A 20,851-nucleotide genomic window follows, 5' to 3' on the forward strand; every position below is an offset into this window, starting at 1 on the left:
GCATTCACCCAATTATAGAGCAGTTATCTAGGGATACCCAGTCCTTTTGAGAATCAGAAGTCTAGACTCAAACAAAACAATGCGCCGAGGCTGACCAAACCCAATATCCTTTGTGTCCTCAGGATATATTCAGGGTCCTCGGTGGTGGGAATATTTGAAAGAAAATATATTTCCGCGGTTCTTGTTACAGTCTGGGGTTGCTTCATATTGACTATTTTTGTTTCTTTTGTTTCCCTTCGTTTTGGTAGTCCCCTAATGATCCAGGTGATGCAGCCCTTCATTCACCTGCAAGCCATCAAAACGCCTTCCAGGTCCCTCCCGAGGTCCTTACCTTTTAGCTTTCAAGTACTCTATAACGCAGCCCTATTATTGGGCTCCACTAAAATGAATACACAAAATATAAAAGAAATTAAAAAAAAGAAAAACACGAAGTGCCAGCACAAGCTCGCACAAGCTCGCACATGAGTGGATAGTCTAAATTACTCTTCGCCCAGTCCCGATGCCACCTGATGGACCCCCACATCAGGCGTTGCGGCTGATGCTTTTCTTTCAATAACTCCCCTCTCTACTGCTCGGGGTAATTATACCCCTCGGAGCCAAGCAGACGCCGAGCATATGGTCTTACTTTAGTACTCTTGGTACCTTAACTCCAATGCAGACCCTGTTCCCCTACCTTTAGACAATGGCGGTCAAATCTACATATAAGAAGGGCTTGCCTCCCCTACCCTGGTTAATTTAGATCTACATGATCAGCAAGTTTATTCTTTCAGACTTCCACCCCCGGATCAATCATCCAATATGCGGTCTTCTTTCATCAAATCTACTTCCACATGGGCTCTACTAACCCTATCCCTCCTCCCCGGTGCCCTGAGCTCACCTTTATTCGAAACTCGAGCAAAGGGTGCCAGGCTGGGCCTAAACACCAATTTCCCAGACCCTAGCTTCATGAGAGCGGCCGACAACAGATGGTACGCATTCGGCACCAACGGTAACGGAAAGCGAGTCCAAGTTGCCGTTTCGGATGACTTCAAATCATGGACACTTCTCGATGTGGAAGCTCTCCCCACAATATCAACATGGGAAACCGAGAATGACCATTGGGCGCCAGATGTTGTGATGAGAGTAAGTTTTCTCGGCTTCCGAAAAAAAAAAAAAAAGAAAAACAAGGCCAGCCCTACATCCAAAACAAATAACTAATTACCTCCCAGGACGACGGAAAATACGTTATGTATTACTCCGGCGAGGCAAAATCAAACCTCAGACACCACTGCGTCGGCACAGCCATCGCAGACAAGCCAGCAGGACCCTACGTCCCAAGCAACACACCCCTATCATGCCGCCTCGATCGAGGCGGATCAATCGACCCAGCAGGCTTCAAAGACAAAGACGGCAGTCGCTACGTCGTCTTCAAAGTTGACGGTAACAGCGTCGGCCACGGCGGTGATTGCAACAACGGCGTCGAGCCGCTGGTTTCCACACCCATCTTGCTGCAGAAGGTTGGCGCCGACGGTGTCACGCCAATCGGGGATGCGGTGGAAATCCTCGATCGCAATACTGCTGATGGTGATGGCCCGCTTGTCGAGGCGCCGAATCTGATTCTCCATGGTGATACGTACTTTTTGTTTTATTCTACTCATTGCTTTACCGACCCGGCTTATGATGTGCGCTATGCTACCGCGGAGAGTGTTACGGGGCCTTATACTAAGACCAATGTTCCTATGATTAACGCGCAGAATACGGGGCTTATTTCGCCTGGTGGAGGTAATGTTTGTGGTTGTGGGGATCGGATGTTGTTCCATGGGTTCTGTACTCAGGAGAAGACTAGTAGGTGTATGTATGTCGCTGATGTGATTATTGACGGGAAGAAGGCATCGATTGCTTGAGGGTTTGGTTGTTGTTTTTCTTTTTGATTTGGTTTTTTGTTTGTGCTGCAGCTTTGGCTGTGCGTCGGACTTTCATCAAGTCTGGTCGCTTTGGATGGTATATACCCCGGATTTTGAGGGCTTGCATGTGATATGTCATAGCAATGAGATACTCTCTTTTGCAATTTTGAGAATTTTGAGAACATTAATACTTTTGGAATTGTCTAGAGCATATCATAGTAGTATTCTCTAAATCTCTGAACAAAAGACCTGTATCAAAGGGTGACATTTGAAAAAGCAAGTGAATACACAAGGTACAGAGGGTTTTGACTAATCTTCGGGGAAGTAATATCTGGCCTGCACATATATGTAATCCAATTATATTATTTAGAGATGAAATCGTGAATCCTGTATCGTCGTATCGTTCTACGCATGCCCGCATGCACCTAATCTTGATCCTTGTCCTCTTCCTTGTCCTCTTCCTCCGTCTCACTTCTCGCTCAGAAGCGAGCTTCTTCTCCCGCGTCATTTGCACCCACTCCGTTGCACCTTTAACGGCTAACTCGGGTGTCTCCTTATAATTAAGAAGATATCCCTGGATCTCCGCAGCAGTAAACTCGCCACTCGGGATAACAGCACCAAACTCAGACGCCAAGTCGGTGATGCGGGATCGGAGGGATACAAGACGCTGCAGTTCTTCCTTCTTGGTCTTTTCCACTCCTCTACTACTCTCCTCGGAGATTTGAACAATCTTGCCGTTTGCCTTGGGATTACCAACAATGGTAGTTGTGGGGAATTTGACTGAACCATTGGTACCATTGCTGTGGATTGCTGGGGCCCCGCGAGGCGCAATATCATTGTCCTTCGCCCGTAGATCGAGGCGAAAAGCTCCTTAATATCTGCTTCGCTGGTGTATCCGAAGCTGATTTTCATATCGACACGACCAGGACGGAGGAGAGCTGGGTCGAGCTTTTCCACATGGTTGGTAGTCATAATGAGGATGGGCCCTCACTGGCGGCAACACCATCGATCACATTCAGAAGTCCTGAAAGTGTGATTCCACCTTTCTTCGTATTTTCTTTTGCGCCTGTACTATCCGCCGTGGCGGTTGCATCCTTAGCGGTGGCATCATTCACGGGGTTCTCCGAAGTAGACGTAGATGCAGCTGCGGTATTCCGAGTCTTTGTAATACCAGCTGAGTCGATATCTTCAAGTAGGATAATGCATCGGCGTGGTAGTTCCGAGAACAGTGACAGCAGAGCCTCCTCGTCTAAGGCTGTTGAATTCAAATCAAGCAAGTAGAGCTTCAATCCAAGGATTCCGGCCGCTGCAAAGCACAGACTCGTCTTGCCAGTCCCCGGGGGACCGTGTAGAAGGTATCCACGCCGATACGGGATTCCACGGTTGTTGTACCAGCGGCGCGTGCGAGGGTGCAGGTATTCCTTGATATCATCAAGGAAGTCTTGTTTTTGTTCTTGGTCAAGAATAACGGTAGAAAGAGGACGCGGTAAGCGTGCCATACACCGATACCAGTTGAAAGATTGACCAGCGGCAACCCGTGAGCCGCGGTAGATTACCGTGCGGTTGCTGTCGCGCTCGACATACGCCTGCTGTGCTTCGGCTAGCAGTGTTTTCAAAATCGCGGGATTCCGACCGAGACATGAGAGGAATATCCGCTCGTTGTTCATTACATACCACATCCCCCCGTCCCGGTGTTCGCGCTCGAGCATGAGCGGACGGTTCTTGTACCAGAAGTAATGGCTGCCTTCTGATGGAGTAAATTGCATCTTCTTGTACTTGTCCCGGGTAGTAACCTTGGCCCAGTACGAATCAAAAGAGGCGTCTTTTCCATCGTTAAAGGTATCTTCGTCGTCGTCCTCGTCTTGTTCGAGGTCCTCCTCGTCTGTTTCATCTTAATTCCAGTAACTGTTGGTTTTGAGACCTGCGACAAATCGATTTGTATTCTTCATATGCGGCTGGCGGGAGATCCAGAACATTAGATAATGGAATATCTCGTCGTCCAGGCGAATCTCAGCTCTTGACACGAACAACTCATTGAAGTGCGCCCAAATGACAAAGAAAGCGTATCGAGTAGTTGCGCCAAAGACAGCAAGGCTGACTAGGATTTGTAGGTAGGCGCTGACATCAAAATTAAGGTAGGACATCAATATGCGTGAGATGAAGCCATAGCCGGGGACTAGGACCTCCAACATGGCCGTGTCCGTCGTGGACAACGGCCCCGTTGTGGTGGGGATGGTTTGGTTGGCATCCATGATCGACAAACCACAAAATCTCAGAAGGATTTCGAATCGGATTTTGAGGTAATAGGATGAGAGGGAAAGGGAGGACCCTGAAGATCGAAATCAAAGCACACTCCACACTTTTATAGGTCTCGAGCAACCTAGCTGAAGAGCCTCATGTGTTGGCCTGTCCCGCTCGGACACAGGATGCACCGAGCTGAGCCTGAGTTGCGCCTGACCCACCTCCTGCGAACTTCGCCTCGCACGATTCATCGGAGCTGATTGGATTAGATGGGATTGGATTCAGTTGCCTAGATGCTTCTGCCTGCACCTGACTCATTATTGCTGCAGGTCGCTGGGGTGCCATTCCTCCCACGTCATGGACCAGGATTGGAACAAAAACAGAGTCAACCTAAGGTTAGGCGCTAGATGCGCATCAAATTATAATTAATTAAAAATGTATGTAGTACGGAGTAATAATAAAAGAAAACAAGTGCAAAAAGAAATCTCTCCCTCGGGGAATCGAACCCCGGTCTCCCGCGCTTATCGGTTTTAATGACAAGCGGAAATCATCACCACTAGACCAAGGAAGATGCGATGGTTGAGTTACTGCTCGACCACTTGGCTGGTTGATGGAAATACGTGGACATTTGAGCCACATAACTCAATGGCATACTATCCCAAATTATATCCCAAGCAAGACAACCCTAAGTTGAAGTCCATCTACAACACACAACCCTCTATAAATTCATGCAAGCTACATTGATTTACCTATTTCTTCCTTTATTTATTTCTGTCAATATTTTCGTCATATTGTAGCAGGAAATATGTGTTTACCTATGGCGACCATAGCAATATATATTTCTCATTCCAAAGTCGTGCTTTACGTTTCGACCTCACTTTCTCCACCATATACCCCAGCCATCTGCCTAGTTGTAAAAGAGGAAGTGATATCTAACACAAATCTGAAAGAACTACCCAAAACACGAGGGGTTATACTAGCACGCCAAACAATAGGAGTTTGTTTGCCTACGTTCGTGTTTCAACAGGCACAAATTCATTATGTCTATCAACCTCCCACCACAGAGTATACTCTTACCTTCACTTCATCCTCCATCTCCCTCTGTTCCTACTTCTAGAATATCTATCCACTAGACAAAAATCTGTCATGAGAACCCCTCCACTCACTCACTTTAGTATGGGTCCACCATATTAAAAGTGAGCGCAAACACAGGCCTCCCAGAACCACAGACCACTTGATTTCTCTCCACTCCACCTATCTCTTCCATCCATCAACCCATTGCTCCTTACACTCATCAACTCCTAACATTATCTATCCATCAACTCTTCCCAGCATACTCCGGTGATTAGTCTTCGCTCGACCAGACACCAATATGCCCATCTCCACAAAAGCCTCGGGAAAGCCAACCCTGACCGCCCTTCCAAGGTTGGTGAGTGCCAGGGAATGTGCCCTCCCGATACGCACCTTACCGAGAAGTACTCCATGCACCTTCCCACGATATAATGCATTTTCAATTTCCCTTCTTTTAGTTTTCCTCTATAGTATTGAAGTGTTTAGCATTGTTGCTCTATACCTTAATTCCCGATTTGTGCCCGACAGTCGCTCATTTGGCGGTTCTGTGCACGTCTGATATGGCCAAACTGGTTCGCGGAATCCTCGACTTGCAAGTGTGGCAGCTCTTCGGGAAGAGCCTGTCTCCAAACTGGACTGTCTCGGACATCCATTCGTGTGTTCGGGCAGATAAAGGTAAGGATTTCCCTTTTTAGGCAGTGAGGTTGTAGGATAGGGTTAAAGGGTATAGGGGTGTGTGGATGAGAGTGTAATCATAGAGACGGAGAACGACCTGTGTGGGTGTGGTATTGGGAGGTGGAGCGAAGGATAAATGGGAGAATCACAGGACAGATTTTTGTCTAGTAGATAGAGCCATTTAAAATCTCAGAATCCTCAGTGCCTCTATATACTCACTCCTTCGGTATGAGTGGCGTCCCCATGGTTCTGGGTAATTTCACAAGCCAGGCAAACTTCGGCCGCCAGTTAGTCCACCTGGTGTTGTTCCCAAGCAAATTCATTGCAACACTGGCAATACTTCGTGCTGTATTTGCTTCCGTCAGCCCCACGTCGGTGCGGTTGTATTGATCGGCCGTATTGTACACTCCCACTGGCAAACCCAGTCGATCAATCCCGGGGTAGGTTTCGTACCAATCCGCCTTGTGAGCTGCCATACCTTTTTGCTCTGGTAGCAGGATCGCGCTGAGAAATTGCGTGATTTCTGTGAATGGCGAGGTTCTTGGCTTCTTTGGCCAGGGAAGCCAGTCTATTCACCTTCTTGTATGTTTCCAAAAGTGCCCATTAGGTCGGGCATAGATAGAAAGATTGCAGTGGTATCAAGACCCTCGGTAAGGCTAATATCAATGTCACAATCTTTTGCTCGAGTGAGGGAAGCAGAGGATGGGGAAGCCGAGACAACCGAGAAGGTCTCTGAGGATGTCGAACAGACCGTCAGCGCCAAAGCAAACACGTCCGAGAGATGAACGGGAGCACAAGTGCAGCACATAATGCTGGTGCAAGGCATAGGGATTTCCTGGTCCGAGCCGTGGTATTCGGCATAGCCCGAGGGATATCTTACAAGGGCCTGCGGAGCTTCTCGGCTGTCTGATTGTCATAGTCAGTAATGGCCCCAGATGATTGTTGAAGATTGACGATAGATAATGCTTATCGTGGCTGACTTATAGGGATGGGGTATGATGAAAAAGAACCTTGGGGGATAGATAGTAAGGCTAGGTGAATATGGAGATGACGGCAATGACGAGGCTGAGTGATCACTGGAACAAAGTGAGGATTGATGGAAGAAAGAATAGGGATAAAGAATAAAGTGAGAGATAAAGTGAAGGTTGAGTGACTGCTAGCTCAGATGTTTGCATTGGCTCTATCGAATGTTGACATTTGGAAGAGCCTTTTGTAGAGTCTGCTGCTGTCTGTGATAGGCGAAGAGCATCCCACAATGTGGTTCGCTGGGAGTTGCCCGTGCATGCGCTTACTTCCAGTCCAATTCGAAGGTTGAGAAGAGGCATGAGGAGAATGATGTCTGGGATTCTGCATTGTTCCACGATTTGCGACTTCAGTGTCCGCGCTGGGATTCGCTTATATTTCTTCACAAGGCCAGCAGTAATATATTGGCCTCCTGTCAGCTGTAAATCAAAGCCATCGGCAATATATCGTGCTTTGCATGTTCCGGTAAATTGCAAATGACAAGCAGTACGCTGTTGAATCCGTGGGATTGTCGATTCACACGTGTGGCTGACATTAAGTCCGCCCCCTTCAGCGGCGTCAGTCCCAATCAAGATCCTTGATGTGCTATCCAGAAGAACAGGTTCCTCAGACTCATCTTGTAACTTGAAATTATAAGGGATATATTTCGGCCAGTGGCACTCAACCTCTTCTAATTCGGGATAATTTTGTTCCAAACGTGGAAGAGGGGCAATGTACCCTCTCTCAGTTCTGAGAATCAAACCTGCATCCGAGTTTCCTCCCAGCAGACAAATAGGCCCCCATAACTCCTGGAAATCTCCAATTAATAGACAGATTTTGAGCTTCCTATGTTGAGGCCCAATCTTTGAAGGCGAGTCCCTATGATCGATATTCGTAAAGCTTGTCCTAGTCATACCCTTTGACAACTGCTGAAGAGATGTATCACTAAGATGGCCCCAAACTTGCCTCGCCCGCTATTCCAGCCCACGATTTCTACCTTGAATGACTTTTTTACTAGTAGAGACCACGAATTGAATAGTATCGCCAGTAGTATAGTTATTAACTAGTATTTTCGTTTGGACCAGTTCTAGCCTTCGAATATGTCATGTCCCACTCCCTGAGGAGGGTCGCAGGACTCGACATGGATCTACATGATCTATGCGAACATGCGGAATGAGATTCTGTTAGGATCGCATGGTTTCCATTGGGTAGTACTAATTACTAGCTAAATGCAGAATGTATTACATCAGCGCCAAGCATGGGCTTGGCCTCCAATAAAACCCCTGAGTGCTTACTAACTAGCAAGTAGTAGTAAGCACTCGCTACCAGGTACTTGCTCCAGTACTAGGAATGTAGCGCCTGAGGCACCAATAAGTTGTGGCCTCAGGCACGGAGAGTAAGCAAACCCTCCAAACCTCTCGGAAGCACATCCCTCCCCACCAGATCTAGCTTACCGCCCCGGAAGCTGCAAAAATGAAGCTATCCAGACTTCCCGAATAGGCAGTATAAAAAGACCCAGCAAGATGAGAGATCCAACAAAGGCCGACAAAGACTTGCCCGGTAGGCAGTGAAAAGGCTCCTTTGTGTGGCCTCACTTTGTCTCCTTTGTTCTTGCTTGCTCGGGTATTCTAAGCAAACAATCAATCCTTTGTTCTTGCTCGCTTAGGCATTGTAGGCAAGCAAGCCTTCTGAGTATGAATACCCCCATCTTTTCCCCTCAAATATTTCTTCTCCTCTTTTCTCCCCAGTCTTGCTTCCTATTCCACTCTTTGACGACATTGAACAACTTGTTGGTAAGTGATCTATCCCGTGTCTCGCTTGTTGTCGTTCTTGTCAGGTACTAACACGTCACTTTGTCACAGTAACAATGTCGTTCCCAGCCGTGAATTCACCGGCTGGTCCCTCGCCTGACCCTCTCGCCGTGCCAGATGAGAACTCAGAGGGAAACACCATGGACCTCCGGTCGCTTGGCGCTTCGTCTCCTTTGTCGGTGCCGCAAGACTCGCCTGACATGGAGACCTCCTCTGCGGGAGCCTCGCAGTCTTCTGGTAAGTCTCATCCCTCCCCCATCCTCGCTTGTTGCCCCACTTGCTAACTTTTTCTTAGCCGGCCCGTCTCCCTCCCCTCGCTTCGTCAATCTTGACGCTGAGGATGCCACCGAGTTGCCTACGGGCCTCGATGATGCCCTGCAACCGGTTCTACCTGAGGAAGTGAGAGGTATGTTGGCCGCGTTGCAGGAGGAGTGGGAGAGGATCGGAGGTGAAGTGGATTGGCCCCAAGCTGATGGAGTTTTCCAGCTTCGCGCGGTTACATCCCACAACCATCAGGTGGCCGTCATTGGCCAGTGCATCGGTGTCGCTGCTCCCTCCGGGGAGGAGTGTACTCGGTGCCGACGCAGTGCTGGCTGCTTTGCTTCTTGCCGGGTCGTAGCTTTCCGTGAAAGCCCGAGCAAGAGCACTGTGGTCAGCCTGGGTTCCTGCATGTGTTGTCACTTCGCAGGTGTGGCTCGTGCTTGCTCCTTGCGCGTTGACACCCCTGCCTGGGCACTGGACGCGCTTCGTGTGCACTCCCCCGAGTTCCAGTACCCAGCGGTCACTCCCACTAGTAAGTCCCCCGCCCAGCCCACTACCCCTTCCTCCGCTCCTCCCTCTGCCCCTCGTTCTGCTGCTTCCCGCTTCTTCAACTCTGTGTCTAACCGCTTGTCGTCCCGCAAACGTCCCCGTACCTCCCCCTCCGCCCCCGACTTGCCCCTTCGCCCCCGTGTTGAGTCTCGTGAGGAAGTGTTGCAGGAAAGTGAACCTATTACCCCCCGTTGGCGCAGTGTACTTACCCGTGAACTTTTTGAAGCCCCCCCCCATGTACGGTTGCAGATGGAGCGTCGTTTGACGGAGGAGATAGCGCAGATGCAGGTAAATGTTGATCTTGTTCGTCGGGATTTGCGTGGGTTGGAGTCACTTCGTGGTCAGGAAGCGATGGAGCGGGCTGTTGGTGAAGAGGAGGTGGATGCTGTTTGGGCTGAACATGTTGCTGACGTCTAGTTTGTTGACCTCTAAGTAGTACTTGCCGAATACAAAACACTTGTTCTAATCAATGACTTCTTCGTAGTCCCTTGTAGATTGTTCTTCGTAGTATTGCGGGAGTCTTCGCTTGCTCGCGTACTTGTTGCGGCAGCGGAACCTTCACTTATTGTGAATCCATTGCGTATCGACGCGGCCTGCGGAAAAGGTATGGAGATGCTTGTTGCATTGTCGGAGCGTCCTCCATCTGCTGATCTCCTTGGCCATCCTTTTCAGCGGTGTCGTCGCTCTCTAGGTTCTCTCGTGGAACCTCTTCTACCTCTTCCTGGGTAGGTATCCAGTCCACTTGTTGGGACTCTTCTACCTCTTCCTGGGTAGTCCTCCGGTCTACTTGCCGGTACTCCTCCACTTCTTCCTGAGTGGGCGGATAGTCCTCCTCTACCTCTCTGTGGGTAGGGGCTGTGTGTTCTAGACCGTTCCTCTGGGTCTCTTCCACTTGTTGTTGAGTGGGTATCCTAGCCGCTTGCGGCCATGTTTCATCCGGCGCGTGTGCCATATCCTTTGCTTCCGGCGCAGGTGCCGTTCTTTTCGTCGCTTTAGCGGCTAGCGGTTGCTTCCTCGCTTTCGCTGCGATATGTCGAAGTGCTTCTTCCCTTCCCACCAAGCGTGAGCGTACCCCTGAACGCTCCAATGTGTCCCATTCAGCCCGGGAAATCGTGGCTAATTCATGGTAGCTAGGCGGTTCGTCGGAGTCCCTATCGATCACTTCGCCTCCGTCAAGTGGATGGCGAATGTCTACACCTTCTCGCCGAAGCCGATGCTTACCGCCCGACGACGTCCACAACTGGTTGGGGTTATCGACGAAGGCGTCGACAAGGCGGCGACCGTTCACCAAGTTCCTCAGCACCCGGCCACCCGGCTCAGCGAGTGCATACGTGCCGAGTGGGTGAGCTTTCAGAATCTTATACGGCCCGAACCATTGTGATTCGAACTTCTGCTTTGCCTCATTCCGGACCAATACCCACTTGCCCGGTTGCAGTGGGCAAGTGGTTACTTTCTCGTCGTGAATTTTCTGCGCCCGGATGGCTTTGTACAACAACTTCTCGTTGGCCTCGGCTCTTGCGTGATTGACGGCCATGATCTTGCTGTCTAGCTCCGCTGGGTCTCGAGCAGAGGTCACCGGCTCGGTGTCCCCCGGCAAGCGTGGATGGGTTCCGTATACCAAGTAGAAGGGACTCTTGCCCGACGTGGCATGTTCCCTCACCCTTGTGGCGAATAGGGCTTGTGCCAAGTACAGGTCCCATACTCTGGTAGGCTTACCCATGCAATACTTCGTGAGTATCCGTCCCAGCAAGCCGTTGAGGTTCTCCACCTTCCCGTTCGTCCGCGGGTGGTATGGCGTGGTCGTCCGGTGCTTCGCGTTGATCAACTTGATGAAGTACTGCACGGAGGTGGCGAGCAAGTTGGCGCCATTATCTGTCAGGAACTCCGCAGGTGCACCGTATACCGTGAAAATGTCGTCGTGGAGGAACTCAGCGACAGCTTCCTCTGTCGCTTCTGGCAAGGCCTTCGCAAGTGGCCAACCGGTGGCGTAGTCGATCGCCGTGATGATCCACCGGTTGCCGCTTGGTGTCGTGGGCAGCAAGCCGATGAGGTCGATCCCCCACCTTTCAAATGGTTTGATACCTGCGCTTGCTAGGTACTGAGATGCCTCTCGCTCGAAGCTCTCGTTTCTCGATCTTGACACTTGGCAATTCGGACAGAGGTGCACCACCTCTTCCGTATCCTGCCGTATGCCGGGCCACCAAGCGCGGGTGCGGAGCACTCCACGCAGTCCTGGGTGGCCCAAGTGTCCATATTCCCTATGCATCCTATCCAGAAAGTCCTTCCGGAAGGGTGGCTCTAGGTATGGGGCGGAGGATCCGTCCCCATGTAGGTAAGTTAGTCTGGTATTCTCCTCCTGCGTTGCGGCCGTCGGCAAGGGCGACTCGTGTATCGCTAGCTTGCCTGCCCAACGCATAACTTCTCGGCGGAGTGACTTATCGTCCGGCAAGCTGCCGGCCGACAAGTATTGGATGGTAGCGGCGTACCATTCCACTTCGTCGAATCCGCCCACCTTTTTCATCAAGTTCAATCTCCCCCAAGTGGGTGCTCCCTGGGCCACATTAGCTGGTCCCTCTCCGAGAAAGTCAGGGCGCCGGCTAATGGCGTCGGGGACGACCGCTTCTTCTCCTTTCCGGTACCGAAGCTCGAGGTCGTATGCCTGGAACTCGTCGATCCAGCGAGCAAGTCTCTTACTATATGCTCGCGTGGTGGTGAGGTATTGGAGGCCTTCGTGGTCGGTAATGATAGTGGTTCTTGTTCCATTCTCCAAGTACCTATCCCAAGTCCGGAGAGCTTCCTTGATCGCGAGAAGCTCTTTCTCGTGGACTGGGTAGTTCAACTCTGCACCTTTCAACTTGCGGCCGTCGAAGGCGACGGGGTGCATCTTCCCGTCATCCCCCACTTGGCAGAGCACGAAGCCGATCGCCCATTCGGAGGCGTCGGTCTCTATAGTGAATGGCTTGGCCCGGTCGGGTTGGACAAGTACCGGGGCGTTGACAAGCGCCTCCTTCAAGCGTATGAAAGCCACTTCACATTGCTCGGTCCAAGTGATAGGTCTAAACTTCTGCTTACGCAGTTCTTCGTCGGCCTCCTTGGTTAGGTTGTGCAGAGCCACCGCTATCTTCGCGAAGTCTTTGACGAAGCGTCGGTAGTAGGTGGCTAAACCTAGGAAGCGGCGGACTTCGTTGACGTTTGTTGGCCGTGGCCACTCCTTGATGACGTCCAGTTTCATTGTAACGGCATGGACCTTGCCGTCTCCGATAACGTGGCCACAGAATTCGAGCTCCTTGGTGACGAATACGCACTTTTTCGGTTTGGCAAAGAGCTTCTGCTCGCGTAAGCACTGCAGGACTTCCTCCAAGTGAGTATAATGCTCTTCCAGTGTCCTCGAGTATACTAAGATATCGTCCAGGTATACCACTACCGACTTGCCCAGGTAGGGGCGGAGTGTCTCATTCATCAAGGTCTGGAAAGTGGCCGGCGCATTGCAGAGTCCGAAAGGCATCGCTTTCCACTCATACTTCCCCCATATCGTGTTGAATGCCGTCTTCGGTGTCGCTTCCTCTGCCATCCGAACCTGCCAATACCCAGCCACCAAGTCAATCTTCGACAGGTATCTGGCTTGGCCGACGATGTCCAACAAGTCCTGGATTCTTGGAATGGGGTACCCGTTCTTGGCAGTGAGTTCGTTAAGGCCTCGGTAGTCGATACACATTCTCCATTCCCCTCCCGGCTTCTTGACGAAGACCACCGGGAAGCCCCAGGGGCTCGCTGACACCTGGATCAACCCTCTATCCAGCAAGTCTTTCACTTGCTTCCTCAGCTCTTCGAGCTTCTCGTGGGATAGGGGGTATGCGTTGACGTTCACTGGGTCAGCCGTGCCTGTGTCGATGTGGTGAACAATGTTCCGCTTGGGGGGCAGGTCTGTTGGCAAGTCGTCGGCGAAGACATCCGCGTACTTTTTGAGCAACTTCGCTAGGCGAGGGTCCTCGGTGGACTGGTCACTGTCCTCGCTCTTCGCGGCGTAGAAAACCGCGTACTCGGTATTCTTATTTTTCAGGGCTCGTCGAACGTCCTTCTTTGATAGCAAGTTCAACGTCCCTTTCTCTTCTCTATCCAGTACTCGGCCATCCACCGCGTGTACTTCGTGTTCTCCTTTATGGTCAGTGAGCCACATTCTTCTTGTCGGGAAGCTAACCTTCGGGTCGTGCGTGCATAGGAAGTCGTTACCGAGCACTACATCGTACCCCTCAATGTCGACTGCCCACACCCTTTTTGTGCCGGCCCACTTGCCTAAGCGAATCTCCAGGTCCATTGTACCCTGAGTGTGTAGGGTCTCGCCGTTCGGCAGCGACACCGGCAACGGCACGCGCTTCTTCCACTTGCCGCCTAGACGCCGGGCAGTCTTCAACGATACAAACGTGTGGCTTGCCCCGCAGTCTAACAACATACGACAAGTGACAGAGGGTCCGGTTGCCGTGGGCCGAGAGAGTGAGCCGTCGAAGAAGTTGAGATGTTCTCCGAGGGCGTTCAGCCTCATCACAGCCCGCGGGGTATCCCGCTCTCTTCCATCCTGGCTAAGCCCGGTACCCTGCTTGTCGGGGCGGCGGGGCTTGGGGAGAGGGTCAGCAAGCTCGCCTAAGCTTGCTGACCCTGCCCTTTTCCCTTCACCTTGCAGTTTCTCTTGAGATGTCCGGGCTTACCACACTTGAAGCAAGTCCTTGTGTCCTGCATGGCAGATAGGTCCATGGCGTCAGGGCTTGCGGGAGCCCGGCCGGCCTTAATATGCCGTATGGGACGGCCATACCCAGACGCTTCCTGGGTACTCCGTTCGAGCTCTAGCAAGAGATTGACTGCTTCCTCGGCATTTGCTTCAGGTCGGCCCTGCTGCCTGAACCACTCTGCCCTGAGAGTTGAGTTCAGGCCCGATACCAGTTGCAGGATATACCCTCTTTCCGAGGGGCTTTCCGACAAGTTGCGAGACAGCTCCAACAAGGCAGCGTGGTACGTAGACAGGGAGTCGTTTCCCTGTTGCTTGTGCGTGTACTCGCGCAAGCGGTCCGACTCTGCCGTCTTTGGCTCGAACTTAGTCCGGATCCAAGCCTTGAAATCCGCCCAAGTGGTGATCCGTTCTCCAAGTCCCGCATCTACCTGCTGGTTGGTCGTTCTCCACTTCACCTGAGCGTCTCCTGTTAGCAAGCCCGCGGCGAAGGCCAGCTTGTACGCGTCGTCATCGCTTCGGCCGCTCACCATTTGGCGGCGCATAAAGTAGTCATCGACGTCATACAACCAGTGATTGGCAGCGTTGCTTTTCTGGTTGCCTTGGTACTTGGCCGGCTGACCTAAGTCCTTCAGGCGGCCAGCAATCTCCGCTGGGTGAGGGCCGGACTTTGGCCCTGTGGCCCCCGGGCTCTGGCCGAGGCCCGGGCCATACGTTGTAGACATCATGACGATGGCTTCGTATTGCACCGCCATCATCTCTGGGTTGGTGGTTACTTGCTGGAAGATGGCCATCCTTTGCAGCGGTTCTGGCAAGTGGTCGAAGGCTCTCTGCATATATAGCGGCAGGTGAGCCCTAAACGTTGCCGGCGTCTCCGCCTGACTTGTCGGCGGCATTGCCTCCGCTTGCTGGAACTGCTGTTCCTCTTCAAAAGGTTGATTTTCCATTGCGGCAAGTGACCAATTGGGGTTTCGGCGAGTCGGTATCTTCCTTGTCAGAGGCTTTCTTACTCTGACTTCTTCCAACTGCCTCTGCTTCTTGGGGGCCCCCACTTCGCCCCTAAGGATACGGATCCTTGACCTCTCGCAGCGTTTCCCTTGGTGTACCGCCGCCAGCAAGTTCTTGGTACCGGCTTAACGAGCGGTCCACCGCACACTGCTTCGTGGTCCCTGGATCGAAAATTCCTTGCAGCAGGGGCTTGCTCGAAGCCCTCGCCTGCTGCCTGGCTTCCTGGGTACACTTGTTGGTCCCAGGAACCGGTGAGGAGGCGCGGTCTCTTATGGGGATGCCGCTGCCTCCCTCCGGCTTACCGTAGGAGGTAAGGCCTTAGCAAGACATGCTACCAGATGAGATTCTGTTAGGATCGCATGGTTTCCATTGGGTAGTACTAATTACTAGCTAAATGCAGAATGTATTACATCAGCGCCAAGCATGGGCTTGGCCTCCAATAAAACCCCTGAGTGCTTACTAACTAGCAAGTAGTAGTAAGCACTCGCTACCAGGTACTTGCTCCAGTACTAGGAATGTAGCGCCTGAGGCACCAATAAGTTGTGGCCTCAGGCACGGAGAGTAAGCAAACCCTCCAAACCTCTCGGAAGCACAGGAACCTGGATTGAGAGTCATGTGACAAAGATCATGTGACCTCGCTTACCCTCACACAACTATACTAGTGGAACTCGGAGCAAGTGAGAAGGCTCAGAGTTCAGTTTGGATACATGCAGTACTAGTTGTCGTGCCTTCGCAATAGTATTTGTATGACGTATTAAAACCCTTGTCACTCTGATCAATATACGGGGGCCCTGCATAGTGGGGCCTTCACAGGGACATGACATCCCTATATATATTTTCTAGATACTAGATTAAATCACTTGCGTTTCTATTCGCTCGCCGGTATTATATAAACGCTAGTGTTTTTACTTGCGTTTCCTTCTAATCGCGAGTATACGTATAGCAAATAAGCTCGTTCGTCTCCGAGGGCTTCCGTATCGAGTAGTAGTTTAAACTTTATTCTTAATTGACAAAGGAAATAATGTAAGCGAGCGTAATGCATACAGAGTATGCAGATCGTGACATTCAATACCTCACTAGTCCTAGCCGGGTATCTCGTATATTTTACCTATCGTCGGTAACAGGTATACAGGTACGTTCGCTTGGATTAGCTCTTCGAGCTTCCGGATTCTTTCCTCTTACGCTCGTGCGCCTTCTTATTAGTTAGTAGCGGTTTATGCCATCTGTTGTATTATCAGCCGGGCCTATCCGGGCGGGCTTAACGACTCTACGTTTTCGATCATACTCGTTGTCTCGTCGTGCCTGGTGTTTTAGGGCTTTCCGTGGTTACGCGTTAGCCTATTCGGCCGTACTTTCCCGCTGCGGAAAAGGAAGCTTTTAGAATGTCAAGGGACGTAGCCAGTTTCGATTCAAGCTAGCTAAGCCGTTTGCTGTTATCTAAAAGCTTGAAGGAGAAAAGGAGTTTACGGGGCCGAACGTGAACAGAAGGGTGTGTGGTGAGGGTCACGTGCACACACGTGATATTAGCCGGGCACTGGCCCGTTACAATTACAGCATTAATAAGTATGCGGTTTTATGAACGCCAAGACCATGACTTTATGCAATTTCGAGCCCGGACCTTGGGCCCAAAGTTGGGCTTTGCGGAAGTCTATATTTAAGTCATATATTTAGTGATAATTTTCTCGAGCTTTTTATCGATACTTTCTAAATAAGTTTCGAGATTATCGGTAATAGTTTTAATTATTTCCTTACAGCTCTTAAGGCTATCGGCTATAATAGAGGATTGTCGGCTAGAAGGGAAAATTAGTTTTAGATAAGATTAGTAGCTTTAAACTGAATCGAAGAGAGTAATACTAGATTGAAATACAAACGTAGCCAAAGCTACTAGGCTAGAAGCTATACCAATAGGTTCTACAATTGAATATCGCTTGACGATGCGTAGGTAGTGCTGGGATGATTGGAAATTGTTTATTTAAGATAGAAAATTTCGGGGTTAAGCCTTCAGGATGCTGATCCAATTGGAAGTAGATCATCAACGCCCATCTCTTGTGTAATGGGAGGAGGTGAAAGGCTTGGTTGATAATGGCCGTCGTCCAGCCAGGAGGGATATCACAGTGGGTCCAGCGGCTAAAACACCAAAAGCGTCCCAACCCATCCTACGCGTGACTCATCGCCAAGAAAGGCGGCGCAGTTGCCCCGCGGGTCGCACCACTTGCCTATGGTTTTCCCCTCTGTGCACCTTTCCCCGCCAACGCGATCCTCCTATCTACCCGCTGAGCTGGTAAAAATTACAGCACCAGCACGAGGTGCAACACTACGAAATAATCTGCTTTTATCTTGGAACGAAAACAGGCATGATATGCCCCGCAAATGACCACAGCACGCCGTCTCACAACGGAATTCTTACAAAATAGCGGGAATTACTGAGTCATTTCCCGGACACGATACAGCCACGGCGCTAACTTCGGCCCATCATATGTGGCTAACGGGGTATCATCGAAATTGATGCCCATATTTGAACTCGTGGTTACGCCCGCTTTAGCCAGAAGCGTTTGCCTTTCTTTGTATTCACTTCCGACGACAGGTCCAAAGGAGATTGTACAGATCTCACAGCAAACGCCCAAAATGGCGGACCCTTTGAGCATTACGGCATCGGTTCTGGCTGTTATTACAGCAGCCGTTCAGTCCACAAAATCGCTCTGCGAAACCGTAAAACGTTTCAAAGATCGCAACAAAACTCTACGCAGGCTTCAAGATGAGCTTGAAGATCTCACCAGGATTTTCGACTCATTGATACATGTGATAAATGCGGAGGCATCCATATTGGCTCTACTTAAAGGCCCTATTGATCGATGCAGCCAAGTATGTCGCGAGTTCGAACAATCGATGCAAGTTTTCAACAAAAAATCAACGACGGGCTTTCGAGATTGGACAAAGATGGAGTTTATGAGAGGCGACATCAATGAGTTCATAGACGTTATCGCGGGGTATAAGTCAACGATCTCAGTCGGTCTAGGCACCATCACCATGTTCGTCGCAATTATTTGTCTACTTCGGACTTCGCTAACATGTTTCATAAGGCATACATCCAAAGTCTCCCATCAAGTTCTTAAAGAATACAATGAAATGATCCAGGATACGGTGTATAATCTTGAGGTCCATTTACAGCGAATTGATGAAAAGATGGCGCGATTTACTCTCGACAGCTCAAATACCTCATGCATAACCATCGACTTGAAAGACGAGAAAGAAGTGACCAAACAATGCCTTCGTATCTGTGAAGACGCGAGGTCTTATATCGAATCCTTGATACATCAAGAATCGTCTTTACTACAAGAGGCGCCGCAAAACGCTGCTGAAGACGTTTTTCAGAAATCCTTCGAAGCCCAGCTGCTTACACGTCAAGCTCTGGCTAAAAATCAAGAGAGCTTCGCAGATATCACCGGCCACCTTCGGAAACGCCTCGAGTCCCTTGTTCTGAACAGAGACCCTAGAGATGACAATGAAAGGTCGCGATTGCAGGATGATATCAATATTTCGAAGCAGTGCCTAGAGATTTGCAAGGTGGCTAGCAATGCTTCCTGTCAGAAGATATACAGAATTGGGGAAGTGATTGCCGACGGTGACAGCGACCAAGTAGTAGTGACCACTTTAGCGGATTTATTCGATATCAAGAAAGCGATCTCTCGAGATAGCTCTGCGCAATTGGTCGGGTCAATGACGGAAGACGCTCTAGGACATCTGGTCGAGAAACGTTACAGCAGTCGCTTTGGAACCTTAGCCCGTGACTTTGACCCTGCTGAAGCCGGCAGCACCAGCTCGCCCTCAGTTTTCGAAACTCAAAAAAGCTCAGAGTCTTTTCCGGCTCAAACTGGTCAGCATTCTCCCGGACCCAAGTCGAAACATAACAGGCCGTCCTCCAACGAGATGAGAAAACGGGTGATGCGTGATGCAGTAGAGTAAGGTTGATGTTAATGAGCGAATGGGTTTGAAGCAGCAAAGGCTTTGCTCTTTGATTCAGAGCCACGGAGCAGATTCCCTGTGATGCATAGAACTGAATTGTATGACTATATGATGCAATATTGTACACCGTTGACGAGTACAGTACGTCTCGAAACCGGTGTCACCACCTCTACTCTTCGATTGTTTCTCGAACCTTGATGCCAATATCCACTAGACTATATTAGAAACGATAGTCAGGAGTTAATATCATTGCTTATTTAGAAAGACTCCTGAAATAGGATTTACATCAATCTAGTAAGACGTTCTGAATTGCACCCGAATATCCAAACAAAAAGGATTATTCCCAAGACCACAAATCACCGAGCTGGTAATCGCTTTGACCGGCGTCAAAGTACCAAAAAGAGATATATTGATCTATAGGTATAGGTGTAATCCTTGGGCCTAGGGCAAATTGGGATTTTTCGCTCTCTGGTTTAATGGAGGGCAACAACGATCGTTCGATGACAGCAATACCTAATAACGTCCCGACGCGAAAAAAAAACAAGTCCATGACCGTCACGATATGTCTGCAATTTGGATAAAAGGCAATCGATTGAAGCAATGCTGTAATTTGAATCATTCCAAGCTGCATAATTTTCAACTAATCGGTATCTATGTCTGAGCCTGATTCTTCTTTCGAGTAGTAATTGCGATTAGTGACAACATGGGTGAACATCCTCTACGTGCCTACGAAGATGCATTTCGTGTAGGACATCCTCGCTACACATATGACATTTCCGATCCTTTAAGTGCTTTTCTCGAAAGTATCGCAAAGTCGATTTGTACTCGCTATATTTTTACGTTCGACGATAAACAGGAAACTAGGCATCGCTATAACATTAAAAAGAACGCCGAGGTTTTTAGCCTTCCGAATATACTTCCCCGCCTTCTTCAGAAGCAACTCTTCCTACAACCTTTTAGGAGAGACGGAGGTTATCTTTATTATTTTCCCTTCTATTATTTACTCTTCATCAGGCTCGTCGGTCGAAGCCGACCATTTACATCGTCTACGCACATAGCCATTCTCATGCATCAACTCAGGGCCCTCCAGAATTTGGGACATGATGCGCTGCGCCTCAAATTCCGGCAGCGGCTGCTTCTGGTCGAGCACATAATCTTGTAGATCCCCAACCTCAAGGTATTCCATTGCAATAAATAAGGTGGCTTCGGTCTGGTACCACCCAAACGACTTGACAAAACATCGCTCCTACTGCTGATCTGTTAGAAGTGTTCCTTGCGTTGAATAGCTGGTAAACAAGCCTTTGTGTGCGAGAATTTCGGAATGGCCTCGAGCTCACGGCCGTAGTCTACCTGGCAACGCACTTCCATCTGCTTTATTGCACGGACGTCATGGCCATGACTGTTTCCCTTTGTGCATCTCTCCAGCCACACCTCTCCAAACCCACCGTCACCAATCTTCTTCTCCCGCTGCCAGTGTTCTGATTATTTGATTGGCCGCTGGGAAAGGGATCCCTGATGATAGTAGGTGTGCACAGTCTCATATTTGCTACCAGGTGGGAAATGTGTCTCAAGCTTAGAATCGAGAACCCAATCTGGAATTGTCGCCATCTGGAAATAAGGGATGAAAGAACGAGGAAAGAAGCGAAGATATATTGACAGAATGACGT

At 50.0% G+C, this 20,851-nt stretch overlaps 4 protein-coding genes across 4 annotated transcripts; 2 read left to right on the forward strand and 2 right to left on the reverse strand.

The window, feature by feature from the left end:
• Positions 1 to 798: 798 nt before the first annotated feature.
• On the forward strand, positions 799 to 1,883 carry N7455_009003 (glycoside hydrolase family 43 protein; the record flags this gene model as incomplete). The annotated part of the gene is made up of 2 exons (XM_065606059.1): positions 799 to 1,122; positions 1,209 to 1,883. The coding sequence occupies 2 exons, from the start codon at positions 799 to 801 to the stop codon at positions 1,881 to 1,883; spliced, it is 999 nt and encodes a 332-aa protein (XP_065461008.1).
• Positions 1,884 to 2,308: 425 nt separating this feature from the next.
• N7455_009004 (BCS1 and AAA domain-containing protein) lies at positions 2,309 to 4,135 on the reverse strand (the record flags this gene model as incomplete). Its single annotated transcript, XM_065606060.1, has 5 exons — positions 2,309 to 2,354; positions 2,402 to 2,625; positions 2,679 to 2,821; positions 2,875 to 3,765; positions 3,790 to 4,135. 5 exons carry the CDS (start codon positions 4,133 to 4,135, stop codon positions 2,309 to 2,311), a joined length of 1,650 nt encoding a protein of 549 aa, XP_065461009.1.
• Positions 4,136 to 17,846: 13,711 nt separating this feature from the next.
• Positions 17,847 to 19,184, forward strand: N7455_009005 (uncharacterized protein; the record flags this gene model as incomplete). The annotated part of the gene is made up of 2 exons (XM_040958776.1): positions 17,847 to 18,250; positions 18,302 to 19,184. 2 exons carry the CDS (start codon positions 17,847 to 17,849, stop codon positions 19,182 to 19,184), a joined length of 1,287 nt encoding a protein of 428 aa, XP_040810841.1.
• Positions 19,185 to 20,184: 1,000 nt separating this feature from the next.
• On the reverse strand, positions 20,185 to 20,370 carry N7455_009006 (uncharacterized protein; the record flags this gene model as incomplete). Its single annotated transcript, XM_065606061.1, has 1 exon — positions 20,185 to 20,370. The coding sequence occupies one exon, from the start codon at positions 20,368 to 20,370 to the stop codon at positions 20,185 to 20,187; it is 186 nt and encodes a 61-aa protein (XP_065461010.1).
• Between the last annotated feature and the right edge of the window lie 481 nt (positions 20,371 to 20,851).

This window comes from Penicillium solitum (assembly GCF_028829755.1).
Source record: "Penicillium solitum strain IBT 25940 chromosome Unknown utg000005l_segment0_segment0, whole genome shotgun sequence".
Classification (NCBI taxonomy): Eukaryota; Fungi; Ascomycota; class Eurotiomycetes; order Eurotiales; family Aspergillaceae; genus Penicillium; species Penicillium solitum.